At 46.4% G+C, this 16,325-nt stretch overlaps 1 protein-coding gene across 1 annotated transcript; it reads right to left on the bottom strand.

The window, feature by feature from the left end:
- Window positions 1-941: 941 nt before the first annotated feature.
- Window positions 942-16,107, bottom strand: LOC149852608 (butyrophilin subfamily 1 member A1-like). The gene is made up of 7 exons (XM_090028392.1): window positions 15,504-16,107; window positions 15,190-15,210; window positions 10,845-10,865; window positions 10,362-10,382; window positions 5,551-5,571; window positions 4,707-4,733; window positions 942-1,462 (listed from the first exon to the last, which is right to left on the bottom strand). The coding sequence occupies exons 1-7, from the start codon at window positions 15,631-15,633 to the stop codon at window positions 942-944; spliced, it is 762 nt and encodes a 253-aa protein (XP_089884518.1). The 5' UTR covers window positions 15,634-16,107.
- Between the last annotated feature and the right edge of the window lie 218 nt (window positions 16,108-16,325).

Here is a 16,325-nt window from a genome sequence, read left to right on the forward strand (position 1 = left end):
ACAGTTTATTCATCAGTAACTCTGAGCAGACATGCCACTGATATTTCTTACTATCATAGCCACTGTAAGGAGTGTTAGCAGGAGCTTTACTTCACATTTTCTTGATTTTCCAACATGTGAACTTGGGTTTTTAAATGACTAGGAAGGGCAAACTGATGACTGATGCAGTGGGATTTGGCCACAACCATAGAAAAGGTTTGTGTGTGTCTGGCTCATGGGCAACACAAGAAGTGATGCTACAGTCCCACCAGACTGACATGGGAACTTGCCAGGGAAGGCGATCGGTTTTGTTAATGAGGAATCAAATGTCTTAACGAAACCTGCTGGCTCCACAACATTTATGACACGGAAATAAGATGTGAAATAAATAAATCAATCACCAAGCAAAAGATACTTTGATATTTATTAGCAACACCTTTATTGACTGCAATCAGTGAGTCCAATTAATCACTTGGGAGTGATTTTTCAATAATTACAATGAGGGAAAAGGGCCAAAATTTGCACAAGTCACTTTTTAAGCAGCGGCAGCAGCTCCACTTCTCAGGAGCGCAGGCTCTGAGCAAGGAGCGCTGCAATGAACACCAGGGCCAGGTACAACTGCATTTCCCAACACAACCGGCCCCGGGTTTTGGAGCCTCCTCTTCGCCGCCCCTCACCCGACCCCCGCAGCTGCACCCATCAGTGCCGGACCCCACAGGCCCCCGAGGGCCCCTCGGTCATGCAGGAAATGACCCACGGGCCAGAGACGGACCGTCCAGCTCAGCCACGTCCTGCTCTCCGTGGTCGGGGGATGAAGAAACCCAACCTGCGCGTCCAGGGTCACGGACACGGCACAGCTGATCGTCTGCAGGGAGAGGAGTCCTCCAGGGTCACAGACATGAGCACGACTGAGGCCAGAGGGGACAACTAACAGGTCCTGTCTTGTATGTTTCCTTTCCCTCTCACTGGCAGCCGTCTGAGCTGATTTCACCATACCACACCAGGAACCAGGGCCGGATCCTGCCCCCTGTGAACGAGGCCGGTGGGAAGGCAAAGATCGGGGCCCCGGTGTCAGCATCGAGAAATGACACCCGCCCCAATGTGCAGTCCAGACAGACCCCGACCCTGCTGGGCTCCCGGTGCAGGGACAGGGGGGTGGGATCAGGGGCAGTGAGAGCCTCGTACTGACCCCCCCAGCGCTGCACACCCCAGACCCCCTCCTCGGGGCTAAATCTGATCCCTCCCTTCCTCCTCACAGACTCTCTGGCCACCCCCACGGCCCACCACCTCCCCTCCCCCACCTCCACCTCCCACCAGTGTCTGCCTGAGGTGAATCCCTCACGGCCCAGCACACAGCGCTCAGTGTCAAATCTCTCAGGATTGTCAGGCACATCCTGCCATGTGTATGTCCGTCTCACACTCTTCCCATCCTCAGACAGGACGAGGTAGGGATGAGCCGTGTCTGGATCCAGAGTCACCTCCTCTGCGGGGAAAGGAGATACAGGAGCGTGAGGAGCAGAGCTCAGCCCGAGGACAGGGGGTGATCGAGGCAGGGGCAGCTTTGGCTGCAGCTGGAGGTGAATCCGGGATTGACCCGAGCAGGAAGGAGCCCGGAGACCTCAGCAAAGGGCAGGGCCGATTCCCCCCGGCAGGAAGAGACGGGCCAGGGACAGAAACACCCCGGCTGGGCCAGGGCTGGGACACGGCATCGTTCCCCTCCTGCACCTGCCGGTCACAGGCAGGGAGGAGAGACCCTGGGGCTGAGGAGAGCCCAGCAGAGGGTGTGAAGGGGAGAGCATGGATACAGCTCATCTCCCCCTGCACTATCCACTGCCTGTCTTCAATCCCACTCTGTGAAACCTTCCCCGTGCTCAGACTCTGGGGTACACTTTCCCTGAGAGACATTTTCACTCCAGCAAGTCACAGCCAAAGAAATTAACATTTGGACGAGGTAAGTCCTCATGGCACAAAGATTCGTTATGTCCCAGATTTCAAGCACAGGTCCAATTTCCCAAGTTTCCAGAGCTTACCCAAAAGGAACAGCCTAAGACATAGCAGATGGGAGGGAGCAAAATATATACACAAATAGGAAGGGTTTAAGGTGAAAATGGAGAGATAATGTGTGGGGAAGTGGAAGTGAGGAAGCCATAAGTGACTTATATAAATATAAGGTAATTGTCTTAAAAGTCAGGAGGTGTACTTGGTGTCTTAATAAAGAGAGTTGGAGTATTGTTGTAGCTGCAAAGGTCCAAGAAATGTCCAGGAGGCAAGGATGTTTTGTGGCATATTTATTTTTCCTACTATATAGTTGGAAGAGCTGTTGCACAAACTTTAGGGCATCAAGTGCCCTTCCTCTAATAAATGAGGAAAGATGAAAGAGTATGCCATGAGGGCTGGATGGAAAAGGAAAACAACACTAGGAACTACTGAAATTATAGCAGCTCGCCTGCTCTTCCAGCAAGTATGATCTATAGGAGTAGTCCTCAAATAGTCCCTACACGTCAGTGACTGCTCCAAGAACTGCTGTGTCCCCAGCAGGGATCAATGGAAATAAAAGGAGAGTCACATCCCCGCACAGACAGGGCTGATGACTGTTAGGCTGATGACTGCTTGCTCTCCCTCATCACCACTCATTGTGATGACAAGCAGACTTTGAGGAAGAAAAAGCAGGAGGAAAGGAAGGAAAGTGGAGGAGAGTGAATGGACACACAAAGGAAGAGATCACAAAGAGGAAGAGAGAGCAGTACTGGGTAGGAAGGAGACAGCACAGAGAAGACAAGGGAAGGAAGTAGAGATAGATATGGGGTGTGGGAACCAAAAAGTAGTAGTTTAGAGAAAGCTGTCTTGGTATATGAATATAAAAACAGGTGCTCATGTAACTCCTCCACTCAGCCACCCTGGCCAACTCCACTCCCTTCACAGTGTCATAGTTGGTAGGGTCAGAAGGGACCTGAGCGTATCAACATTTGCCATACATTTTTTGACAGAAGACCCCCAGGGTAGGAGCAGCACCACTTCCCTTGTGCCAAACCTGAAACAACCCCAGAATCAGACATGAGACACTCATTAGAAGAGATGTATAAACAGAATACATGAGAACTTATTAGAAGAGATATAAACAGAATACATTGCATACAATATCACACCAGGTCAAAATAGATATAAAATATCAGCGTGCCAGAATTAATAGCCAAGACACAGACACTGTGATGGCTTCTCTACCAGAGGACCACACACTTAGCAGTCTTTGACATTTCTCAGAGCACTGCTGCTGACATAGGTGTTGATAGTAAAGACAACTTTCCCTACAAACACTCTTTAGCAGCATAACAAGACTACTAATGAAGACCTGCTTCTGCTGCCTTTCATATAATGGAAAAGCCTGCCTTTAGTTAAATGTGAGAAGAGCCAGGCCTATGGAGTAATGGTGGCAGGAGGCAGAAGAAGAGTGTTTCCTTGTACTTCAGGGTAATATAATATAAACCTTCTGGGGGAACTGTCACAAAGGAGGGGATTTGAAATTTCCTCGTCACAGTTTCCGGCTCTGACAAGTGTTTTCCTGCGGAGACAAGGGCACCAGTGTGAGGAAAGGTGGTCACCATGCTTAAATAGCAGGGACAAGACATTATTGGCTCTGGGTACAATGTTCAGAACTATCCAAGTGACTTAGGCATGTATGAATCTAAGACCAAACAAAAGTCTCCCATTAAATTGTGTCCGTATCATTACTGACCTACAGGCCTCTCTGTCGGGTTCCTATTACCCTTTTTGACCAACCTCTACCTTGCACCACCCAGGCTGTGAAAGACAGGATAGATGCTTGTTCTAAGTAAGTCTTTGCAAAAGCCAAAAACAGAGGAGATTTTCAATGTGTGAGTGATTTAATGTATTCTTACCATGTACCCATCTCCTGGAGAGCCACGTAGCAGAGATATTTTAGACTCATTAGGGACAAGGGTCTAGGCTAGAACACAGGGCCCTATCCCTTCCTGGGCAGCTGCAGCCACCTCACTGAGCCAGACACAGCTCGCTTGCTCTCTCCCTACTGGCCCCACATCTCTATCTCTTTTGACTGTTCAGAGGCCAGTTTCAGAAGGAGTGACCACAACAATGTGGGGTAATGCAAGACCTGTGCTATGAAAAGAGGTTCAAATCCTGTTGGGGCAAAGAGCACCGGAGAACCCAGATTTCCAGTTTCCTGAACAACTGTCCTAAGTACTCAAATGCTGGAGCTAAAATACAAAAACGCCACCACCTCTTGTGCAGTTTAACACTTGCTAGTTGCACATTCCTGACCACCTACATTTTCAAACTTTTAACACCAGTACACACCCAGAAGGGACACGTATATGTAGCAGTGTACCTCTGTAGCCAATACGTAGCTTGCTTCACATGCTTAGACTAAACGTGGACATGTACCTGTCCAGGCTGCCAGGGGAAATACAATGTCATCTATGCAAAAGGAACCTTTTTGGCACGCAAGTGATTCAAAACCTGCCATTTACACTCACAAGGGGAAATAGAAATTGCTGTGTGTGCAGTGGGGACTGCTAGGTTCCTCCAAAAAATGTGGCCATAGGAGGTTTTGAATCCTTTGACCTAAGTAAAAAGCACTTCCTGCCACAAAATGTTAGGGAGGCCTAAAAATTTGACCAGAAAGAAAGAAGGGAACTGAAATCACAGGGAAGGAGGGCATTGACCATTAATTCAATATGAGCTTTCATTACCTGGACAGGCCACAGCTCTTCTCCACTCTGGAACAAAGAGAAATAGTGGTGAGAACTTATCTGAGCAAATGCAGCTGTAAAACAAGTCTTGGATGAGGAGCATCTGGCTCAAGGAAATGCCAGAAAAGACCAGAGTGATGCTGGACATAAATGAGGCAACATGTGGAAGGACTAGGTGGGACACTGACCTTTCATGTCATGAAATCCATAAATCTATTAAATCCCTCAGCCGACAGGGTGATATCAAATGTCTAGATGTTGTTTGACCACTTGCTAAGTTGCAGTGACCAGGGAGCCTCAGTATCCAAAGACACCACGGACTTGGAGCTGCTGTACCATTTCCTGGGAGAGGGCCTGGCTCCAGAGATACTCCATTATTGCCATCTAGGCTGGATTACTGGTAGTCATTCTCTCTGAACTGAGAAGATTTTGAATGGTACAGAAAACAGCTGCCTATTTTCTCCATGCTTTAGGGCACCTTGTACATGAAGCACATATTTAAGTCCCTCCAATGATTCCCAACCATCTTATGATGCCTATCTTACACCCTTGTTCCTAATCTTCCAACTAATTAACCCATGTAGCTCCAGTTACCTTAGTGTTCACGTTTCACTCTGTGAACCACTACAACTGCTGTAAGGCCGTGGGACACGCACATCGCACAGCCCAGAAAGAAGTGTCTGGGAGCTCTGAACAAAACAGTCCTAGCCAAGGGCATCTTCGTGCTACTTCCAGTTTTATCTTCCAACAGGTCGTTTTCAGTATGGAGAAAATGAATCCTACAGCTAGAAGGATACATTTCATACCATGGAAAAGGTTATATTGTACACAGACAAAAACTCACCAAGTTCTTGTTGAAGGTCTCCTGGATTGAAAAAAAATACATAAATTAACTGCTTCTCATACAGAAGATTAGCAATCCCAACCTTCCTTCTGTGCAAAGTATTACAGAGCCCATTTATCCAGGCTACAGAGGAACTAATGAGACGCTGGTTCTTTTTCTAGCCCATGGGAGGGTCTTTGTAGGGTCAAATGCAGGGATTTCTGAGCAAGCAACCTTGTTTCTGCTGCCTTCAGAGAAGGAGGATTTCAGGGACATTTGTAACAAGACTGTACTATGAATCTAACTGATGTATCTCCACTGATTTCCTGTTTTAGGATAAACTAATCTGCAAGATGCGAGAATTTACAAACAACTCGAAACAAAGAGGAAGCACTGCTAACAAACTCACATGAAGACCTTCCTTTCCATTTACAGGAAGCACAAATGCTCCTTGGTGTCCCTTTCTGTGGTAACTAGTTCACCTGATGAATTATACCCTTTGCCAAGATATACTTTTGATAATATTTTATCATCTCCCAGGACCTATACACAGAATTACAGTCAAGAAATTAACAGTGATATTTCATGGCCCTTCAGAGAAGTGGGAACTCTTTTGTGTTTATTTGAATTGCTGTTCTAACTGGCCAAGAGAAGTGGGAACTCTTTCGTGTTTGCTTTGACTGTGCTAATTTGGTTTTATCTGCTTTTTAACAGTTTCATTTCAAGAGACCAGGTTAACCAAGTTTGTGTGCATGGGCCCTGCCTTTCAAACTTGTGAAATTTATAAGAGCTTTGATGCCATAAAATAAAAGCGGGTGACAGGTTGCTGAATAGTCCATGGTTAGTGTGACTTGTATGACAGCCTAAGGTGGAGGAGCCCTCAGCTCAAGAGCTCCAGGGTAGAAGGGGCAAGCTCCAAGTAGGAGTTGTGTCAGGGGATGGCATTGTACTTTACCATCTAGCTGTGCAGAGAGAAGTTTTAATGATTCATAGATCCCTCTAGTGGTTTCAGGCTGGGATCTAGTACCCACTTGTCTCCAAACACCTGACATGCCTCAAATACTAGTAGGTCAGATAGAAACCTGTACTGCCTAGAGTCTAAAGAGTTGAGATTCTTTTTTTTTTTTTTAGGTTTGTTTGGGGGGTTTTTTTTGGAAATTATTTGTGCTGCAGTTTCTGACTCAACTGTTCAAAAGTCATGTGGCACTACTACCAGCAACCACCCTCCACCCCACTGTCTTGAGGCCAGGACTTCAGATACTCCAAAATCCATTGGCAGGAATCCTACTTGTAGACCAGAGGTCTTGGCATTCGGATGCCCCCTACACTGATCTTGCTAAAAGGCCAAGAAGTGAAGAGTTTAGATTCTTGAGTACGCTCAAGGTCTTGAGGGTTTTTGGTTGTAGCCATTTAGTCAAAGGGCATGGGCAGGCAAGGTTCTTTGAGTAGATGTGATATATTTTATTAGATCAACTGAGTAGTTGGAAAAAAAGTTCTCAGCAAGCTTTCAGGTGCAGTCACCCTTCTTCAGGCATAGGGACTCTCTGGTGTTCTCTCTGGGCAAACTGTACAGAAGAGAAAAGCAGAGACACCCTATGCCTGAAGAGAGGTGACTGCACCCAAAAATTTGCTAAGAACTTTTTTCCAAGTACCTAGTTGGTCTAATAAAAGATACCACATCTTTTTTTTTTTTAATTTATCCATATTCCAAGCCAAAACAGCCAAACAAATTCCAAATCCATGAGTCAGACCAGAACCATAAGTGGCTGTACTACTGGCAAACATCCTCCACCCACCCCTGGGGCTTCAGATGTTTCCAAATCCTTTGGCAAGCATCTTACTTTCAGGCCCAAGCCCAGAGGCTTGGGGTTCAGATGCCCCCAAGTTTGGCTTGACCTTAGCTATGAGGCCCCCAAAGCAAGCTAGGGAGGAGAATATCATTTCCATAAAGTGAACTTAAAGCCACTGCACCTCAGCAGTACTGAACCACGCCAGAAGAGCAGTTCTCCCCGGGTGCGCTTTAGGAGAACTGCTGTCATGGACACAGATACATGTTTCTCCCCAGCCAGGTGAAGAACAGGCACTGCACTTGATCTGAGCCTTTAAGAGGCTTCAACTACTCAAAGAACCATGCCTGCTCGAGGTCTAGAAGAGCTCAGTGCTTCTGCAACCAAAAACAGAGCAGTGGAGCAGCATCCGTTGCCCATCCCAGTAGTGAACAGCACATTACTGGGAAGATTAGATAGTCAGGAGAAGTGATGGCATTGGCAGCAGCAGGCTACTAGCATTAACCCACCTACTTCCAGGACTTAACATTCTTGATGTTTTAACAGAATTACAGCTCCATCCTCCCTTAATGGTACATATACACAAGGGGAAAGTTAGGGACAGGTTAAATAAAGTTAAAAATAGCCACCCAATGTAAAGCAAGTTAGGCAGGGGGGAAACTACTGGGGATCATTATGGGGTTCAGGGGACAGGCAGGCTCAGGGGTGAGTTCCAGGGAGCAAGCATGCTCTACAGGGGTTGAGGGGGTGGGGGGTGGGGGGGGAGGTAGGATGTGCTGGAGGCCTGGGAGACTGGGGATGAAACCATGGTCCACAGGGATATCCATATGATAGCGAGGTTAGTGGATTATAAGGGGCATAAAGAGAAGGGGGATGGTCCTTTGGGTGGATATGGGAAATTAGATGGGAGAGTGGGATCCATAGAGTGAACTGGGGAGCAAGATAGGTCTTAAAAGGAGGAGCAAAGAATAGGGGAAGAAAGCAGGGTCTGCACAAAGGGGATTGTGGGGGGCAGGAGGATTTGATAGGATCAGGGGGGCAGCTGGAGTGTTTGGGGAGGCTTGGGATGTTTGAGAGCTCTCTGCCCCTCCAAGACCAAGGGTTACTTTGGCCCCTGATTCCACACACCCCCAGGAAAGCAGCCTTCCTGTTGCACTGACCCCACCCCATATCTTGACTTACTTCCTCAGCTCTGGGCATGAGTGAACACCTTTAAAACTGCAATGAGAAGCATCTGGTGGGATCGGGGATTTGGTGGGTTTGGGAGGCATTGGCTTCTCCACAGTTGGGATTGACCATTTAGGGGTGGTGTGAGGGCCCAGGGGGTAAAAAAAATAGCCTGGTGCCAGGGGGGTAAGAAACTTAAGTTAGATTGAGTGGCAATTGTTTAACATGTTCTGACCTCTGTTAAGCTCCCTGAATATCTGCATGTACCCTAAATGTGTCACATCCAGGGAGGCTTGGGCATACCAGGAAAGTAATTCAAGGGCATAACATTTTCAACATTATGTCTTAAGTGGAATGATGTATACAATGAATTGTTGATACTGCACTCCCTGGCTGCGTCTACACATTCATTAGTGCCATGTCGTTACTGCCCATTTACTTTAGTAAAGGTATCAGGTTTACTGAATTAATGAAACACAATATTCTGTAGTGTTTAACTACCCACGTCAAGGCAGATACCTGTTTCCAGTACTGAAGATCCTAGATGTTTTACCAAAATGAGGTCTGGGAGACTATAAAGGTGGGATGACAGCAGGTCCACAGAGGGATATACAAGGGTCTGTGGGATGGTAACAAAAATCTACAAGCAAAAAGCGTGGTCCAGGCAGGAGAAGGGGGAGCGGGGGCAGGGTCCTCTGGGCAGATATGAGAAATTAAAAGGAGGAGTGACTTCTGTAGAGTGGATTGGGGAGTAAATTTGGTCTTCAGCTTGGGGATCAGAGGGTTCACGGGGCAAACAGGGTCTGCGGGAAGAGGTCTGAATGGCTCCAGGAGGGTTTGGAAGAATCAGGGTCAGGTGGAGAGTTTGGGGAGTCTTGGGATGTTTGGGTGCTCTCTGCTTCTCTGACACCAAGGATGATTTTGGCCCCTTATTCCTCACACCCCAAGGAAACCAGCCCCCCGCACTGAGCCAACCCCACTTCCCCCCTGCTCATCCTGACTTGCTTCCTTAGCTCCTGGCATGAAAAACAGGAACTAAACCAAAGCTTAGAACTGTCACTAGTGCAGAGGAGCGCCGGCACACACATTATAGGTGACGCTAGCATGCAATACAATAACTCTACTGTGCATTATTGTAATACCATGGCGATTACCATGATATGCTAAGGGACCACAGAACTGGTCTTGTGTGCGAAGTGTTTCATGAGGGGGGCTTTCCAGTGTGTGTCATCTGCACGGGGAGTATGGGGGAGACTACAGCCAGGAAAAAGAGGGAGCTCTGCATGCAGCTGGGGGCAGTGACACTGAGCTGAACAGCTGAGCGGGTGGAAGGGAGCTTGGGCAGGGGGCGAGCTTCCCAGCACAGTGTGCCACCTCCAACTCTGCCACCCTGGCATCTGCATCCCTCAGCTGCCCGCTAGTTGGACAGCCTTGCTGTTATACGAACATACTTCTAGAAGTGAAATATATTGCTGGGACAAAGGGCTGTGATAGATTACATGACACCTGGCCCCAGACATTGTACAACTGATGATGCTTTGATAGGTGCATGCCCGTATCGGAAGAGCAAGAGCTTGTGCTTTCTCCCTGACTTGCATGTTCTGTGTCAGTATTGCAGGAGGATGGAAGTACTAAAATAATGACTCATGGCCATAGGAGAAACTGCACTGTGAGATCTTTGCCACCCCAAAGCTCTTTTTATTGATGGATTATCACATCTTCATGCCATCCTTTCTTGTGCATTTTCTCAGGTTCAGTTACAACTTTTTTAACTACCTTGGAAAAACCACCCGGAAAAGAATGTTAAGCAAGGAGGAAATCCCTCCTTTTACAAGAAGAAAAAACCCTACCTTTTGGAAGAAGAAAGATAGCACTTACCAATTTCGGATTTCTGTTTCACTAAACAAAATCAAATATACATGATTACTAACAAGATAATCTGTTACAGCAAATAAAGCAATGAATTCTTACGGGTGAAATTCTCCAGTGTATTGAAGATGTGCGTGAGGTTTTCTGACACTTTCATAGTTTCATGTCCTGAATGTGAAGAGCACGAGGTTGTGCTTTCTCTGTTTCTTATGTATTATGTGTCTGTGTTTCATCAGTATGTAACTAGCATAAAGAATGGCTGATGAGAAAAAGGGAAACTGCACCGTGACATCTCTTCCACCCCAAAGCTCCTATTTCTATTCCTTGTCACATCTTCATATCACCCTTCCTGACAAATTTTCCCAGCTTTAGTCGTGTCCTTCTTAATTAAATATTAAGAGCATCCCTAGTAATGAATCTAACAATCACTCCTATGGGAACACAACTTCTTACAAAAAATCGACCTTTTGGAACAAGGGTCATGACACTCACCAATTTCGGCATTCTTGTTCTCTAAACAAATAAAAACAAATAGAAATCATTATTAAAGGCCTATTTTGTTACAGCACATGTAACAGAATACATAAGGCTTGTGCTGCTGCACCTTCACTTGCAATGGCTTGTGCAAGCTATGCAAGTCCGCCAGCACACGTTGCCATTGTACTTTGCTCTGCTGGCGGCTTGGTGTGGGGTCGAGTGCCTGCCTGCCAGCCTTTATTTGGCCGTAGTACAATCTTATCCTTCTGATATTGGATTTATTAGAATACAGTTACTTACTAACTACACTACATTCATTCCCCAGGCATACACCTTTTATTCTGAAGAGATATATAAAAAATATATCTGAAGGATTATAAAAAATTAACAAACCCATTAGGTTTACTGAATAAATGAAACAAAATATTCTGTAGTGTTTAACTACCCATGTGAGATGAGAGTTGTGTGTCAAAAGGCAGATACCTGTTTCCAGGACTGAAGATTCTTGATGTTTTACCAAAACTACCGCTCCACCCTCCCTTAATCGTACAAATACACATGTAGGGAGGTTAGGGGCAGGTAAGATCAAGGTGAAAATGTCTATCTGATGAAAAGCCAGTTGTAGGGGGCTGGGGGAGACTAGTGGGAAGAACTGTTGGGCGCAGGGGGCCTTTGGGTGGGCACCAGGGAGCAGACAGCATCTAGAGGGGTATTGTGGGGAGGGGGCAGGCAAGGTCTGCGGGAGGTCTGGGAGACTATGGGGGAAAGCAGGTGCACAGAGGGATATACAAGATGGTAACAAAAAGCGCGGTCCAGGCAGGAGAAGGGGGGGGGGGGGAGGCAGGGTTCTCTGGGCAGATATGGGAGATTAAAAGGAGGAGTGACTTCTGTAGAGTGGATTGGGGAGTAAATTTGGTCTTCAGCTTGGGGATCAGAGGATTCACAGGGCAAACAGGGTCTGCGGGAAGAGGTTTGAATGGCTCCAGGAGGGTTTGGAAGAATCAGGGTCAGGTGGAGAGTTTGGGGAGGCTTGGGATGTTTGGGTGCTCTCTGCTTCTCTGACACCAAGGATGATTTTGGCCCCTTCTTCCTCACACCCCAAGGAAACCAGCCCCTGCCCCGCACTGAGCCAGCCCCCCACCCCCGCTCATCCTGACTTGCTTCCTTAGCTCCTGGCACAAGTGAACACCTTTAAAATCACAATCAGAAGTGTCTGGTGGGACTGGGAATTTGCTCAGCTCAGTGGGGGTTGGTTTCTGCACAGGCGGGTTTGTCTATTTAGGGCTGGCGTGAGGGCCCAAGGGGCTAAAAATACCCTGGTGCCAGAGGTTGAGGAACCAAAGCGCAGCCCGGGGCCTGGGGCTGCTTTTGCCAGCCCTGTGACTCTGCTGGGAACCGTAGAGCAGGCCAGTTAGATCAGTGTTGTGGGACCCGATCTAGACTCGACTGCCTCAGAGGTGCACTAATGTTAGCTGGGGTTGGCCATTTTTAGACCAAACTAATCTTCCTGAACCTCTGTACACTTCGCACTTAGATAGACTGAAATAGGGCTGTAAGTGGAAGGTCTGCACATGGGCAAGCTCAGCTAGATCTGGTGCCCGTTCTTTAACATGCTCTAGCCTCCCTTAACCTCCCCGAATGTCTATATGTGCCCTAAAAGTGCCACATCCAGGGAGACCCTGCCATGCCAGGAAAGTCATTCAAGGCCATAAAAATATCAACTTTACATCTCAAGTGGAATGACGTCTACTTTTCACAGTTGATATTGCACCCCCTGGCTGCGTCTACACATTCATTAGTGCCATGTAGTTACTGCCCATTTACTTTAGTAAATGTCCAAACAGGAGCTAAACCAAAGCCCAAACTGTCACTAGTGCAGAGTAGCGCAGGCGCACGGGTGATACTAGCTTGTAGAGGAATAATTCTACTGCGCATTATTGCAATAGCATGGCGATTACCATGATACGCTAAGGGACCACAGAATCGGTCTTGTGTGCATGAAGTGTTTCATGAGGGGGGTTTCCAGTGTGTGTCATCTGCACGGGGAGTATGGGGGAGACGACAGCCAGGAAAATGAGGGAGCTCTGCATGCAGCTGGGGGCAGTGACACTGAGCTGAACAGCTGAGCGGGTGGAAGGGAGCTTGGGCAGGGGGCGAGCTTCCCAGCACAGTGTGCCACCTCCAACTCTGCCACCCCGGCATCTGCATCCCTCAGCTGCCTGCAAGTTGGACAGCCTTGCTGTTATACGAATATACTTTCTAGAAGTGAAATATATTGCTGGGACAAAGGGTTGTGATTAATTACGGTGATTGATTACATGACACCTGGCCCCAGACATTGTACAACTGATGATGCTTTGATAGGTGCATGCCCGTATCGGAAGAGCAAGAGCTTGTGCTTTCTCCCTTACTTGCATGTTCTGTGTCAGTATTGCAGGAGGATGGAAGTACTGAAATAACTCATGGCCATAGGAGAAACTGCATTGAGATCTTTTCCACCCCAAAGCTCTTTTTATTGATGAACATCTTCATATCATTGTGAGAGTCTTTTAATTACATATTAAGAACCACCAAGCAAAGCTCTTTTCTACCTTTTGGAACAAGGGTCATGACACTCACCAATTTCGGCATTTCTGTTCTCTACAAAAAAAAAAACAAATAGAAATCTTATTAACAGGCCTATATTGTTACAGCACATGTAACAGAATACATACGGGTAAATTCACCCGGCTTGTGCTGCTGCACCTTCACTTGCAATGGCTTGTGCAAGCTACTGCAAGTCCTATAAAGAATGGCAGCACACCGTTCTCCATTGCACTTTGCTGTGCTGGCATGGCTTGGTGTGTGGCTCGAGTGCCTGCCTGCCAGCCTTTATTTGGCCGTAGTACAATCTTATCCTTCTGATATTGGATTTATTAGAATACAGTTACTTACTAACTACACTATATTCATTCCCCAGGCATTTAACTTTTATTCTGAAGAGATATATGATCAGGACTATGAAAATTAACAAACCCATCAGGTTTACTGAATGAATGAAACAAAATATTCTGTAGTGTTTAACTACCCACGTGAGATGAGAGTTGTGTGTCAAAAGGCAGATACCTGTTTCCAGGACTGAAGATTCTTGATGTTTTACCAAAATGACCGCTGCACCCTCCCTTAATGGTACATAGAGACACGTGGGGAGGTTAGGGGCAAGTAAGATCAAGGTGAAAATGTCTATCTGATGAAAAGCAGTTGTGCAGGGTGGGGGAGACTAGTGGGAAGAACTTTTGGGGTCGGGGGCAGGGGGCCTTTGGGTGGGCACCAGGGAGCAGACAGCATCTAGAGGGGTATTGTGGGGAGGGGGCAGGCAAGGTCTGCGGGAGGTCTGGGAGACTATGTGGGAAAGCAGGTCCACAGAGGGATCTACAAGATGGTAACAAAAAGCAGGGTCCAGGCAGAAGGGGAGGGAGGCAGGGTCCTCTGGGTGGATATGGGAGAGTAAAAGGAGAAGTGACATCTCTAGAGTGGATTGGGGAGCAAATTTGGTCTTCAGCTTGGGGATCAGAGGGTTCACGGGGCAAACAGGGTCTGCATGAAGGGGTTTGAATGGCTCCAGGCGGGTTTGGTAGAATCCAGGTGGCAGGTGAGGAGTTCGGGTAGGCTTGGGATGTTTGGGTGCTCTCTGGTCCTCTGAGACCAAGTGTTATTGTGGTCCCTGGTTCCTCACACCCCCAGCAAACCAGCCTTCCCATTGAGCCAACCCCGCCCTTCCTGCCTCCCTGCGCACATCCTGACTTACTTCCTCAGCTGCTGGCTAAAGAGTTCCTAAAAAAGGCAGGTAGATATTCCCCCTCCCAAAAGAAAGGGAGAAATTACATGTGTAGCCCCAGGTTTGTGGCTCCCAGCTACCCAGAATCTGGACACCCTGAAGTTCAAGGACTATAATTTTTATGCATGGAATTTACAACTGGAAGAAAAGGATGTTGTTGGTTGGGAAAGTTGTGTGCACATATTCTACAACTGCTGACACTTGGATAGTTTCATGTCCTTAATGTAAAGAGCAAGAGGTTGTGCTTTCTCTGGTTCTTATGTATTATGTGTCTGTGTTTCATTAGTATGTAAGTACTATAACGAATGGCTGATGGGAAAAAGGGAAACTGCACTGTGAGATCCTTTCCACCTCAAAACTCTATATTTTTATTGCCTGTCATTTCTTCATGTCACCCTTTCCTATGAATTTTCTCAGCTTAAATCATGTCATTTTTAATTACATTTTAATAGCATCCCAGAAAATGAAAGAAAGCAATCACTCTCATGGAAACCCACTTTGTACAAAGTATTGTCCTTATGGAAGAAGAGGAATGAGACTTACCGATTTCTGCATTCTTTTTCTCTAAACAAGTAAAGACAAATACAAATCACTATGAAAAGTACATTTTGTTGTAGAAGATGTAACAGAATACAATAAAATATGTGCTGCTGCATCTTCACCTGCAATGGCTTGTGTCAACTACACATTTCTGCTAGAACACATCCCAATTGCACTTTGCTGTGCTGAAAGCTTGGTGTGTGGTAGCATGCCTACCTGCCTGCCTTTGTTTGCTGCAGGAAAATCTTATTCTTATACTCTTTGTTATGTTATAATAAAATTAATTTCTAACTACACTATATTTCTCCAGTATTTACCTTTTATTCTGAAGAGATATATGGTCAGGATTATGAAACTGAACAACACCACCAGGATCACGCTCAGTGCCACCATCCAGGGATTCACGCTTGGAAACAAGAAAGCTGAAAAACAAGGTGCCAGGGGCATGTTTTATATTGTAACTTGTGACCAATATGAAATATGTTTATTCCAAGGAAATACACGACTAGCTCCCCACGAGAATTTCCTGAGATGCAAATGACAGTAGCAAATCTCAGCAGCATACAAAGATTAAAAACTGGATTTAATAACCAAGACACTGACTTTGGCACTGATTTATCTGTTAATAAGCAGCAAACATTGTCTCACAGACTTAAATCCTGTTTCACCTCATGGCTAAGCGGCCAGAAAGAAGCCGCTGCACATTTGGCACTTGTGCAGCATTTGGATTCTAGTTCTCTCTGTAATGGAAGAGGATCACCCGTTACATAAACCTGCTAGAAACAAAACAAAATAAAACTTTCAATCCTCCTCTGTCTTTTACAGCACTGAAGAACTGCTGCATATAGTTTTATTGTGAGTAAAGTTATCGGATCTATAATTACATATATGCTCCAGTATCTATACAGCCATAGTATAGTGTACTCAGAGGGAAAGTCTATGGCAACCACAATTATATATCTACACTGTGCATAAATGTGTAAAATCACACCTACAGAGTTATGTGCCAAGTGGTCCTCCATTCATCAAAGCCAGATGAAGTGTACTGCTTTTAAAAAAAGTTCTGTTTTTCCAGTCACCTTCTTCAGGACACATAAACAAGGCACCTTTGTACCTGAACACTTGTCTAGCATCTTTCC

The sequence above is a fragment of the Crocodylus siamensis genome, chromosome 15 (genome assembly GCF_052110815.1).
Source record: "Crocodylus siamensis isolate JL-2025a chromosome 15, ASM5211081v1, whole genome shotgun sequence".
Taxonomy (NCBI): domain Eukaryota; kingdom Metazoa; phylum Chordata; order Crocodylia; family Crocodylidae; genus Crocodylus; species Crocodylus siamensis.

Bases quoted from the DNA above. Each gene is read 5' to 3' on its own strand.
- LOC149852608 (XM_090028392.1), bottom strand. From the start codon at position 15,633: ATGCCCCTGGCACCTTGTTTTTCAGCTTTCTTGTTTCCAAGCGTGAAT. The intron at 10,866-15,189 runs GTAAGTCTCATT...TTATTTGTTTAG, and splicing joins GAAAAAGAATGCAGAAATCG to AGAACAAGAATGCCGAAATT. The intron at 10,383-10,844 runs GTGAGTGTCATG...GATTTTGTTTAG, and splicing joins GAACAAGAATGCCGAAATTG to TGAAACAGAAATCCGAAATT.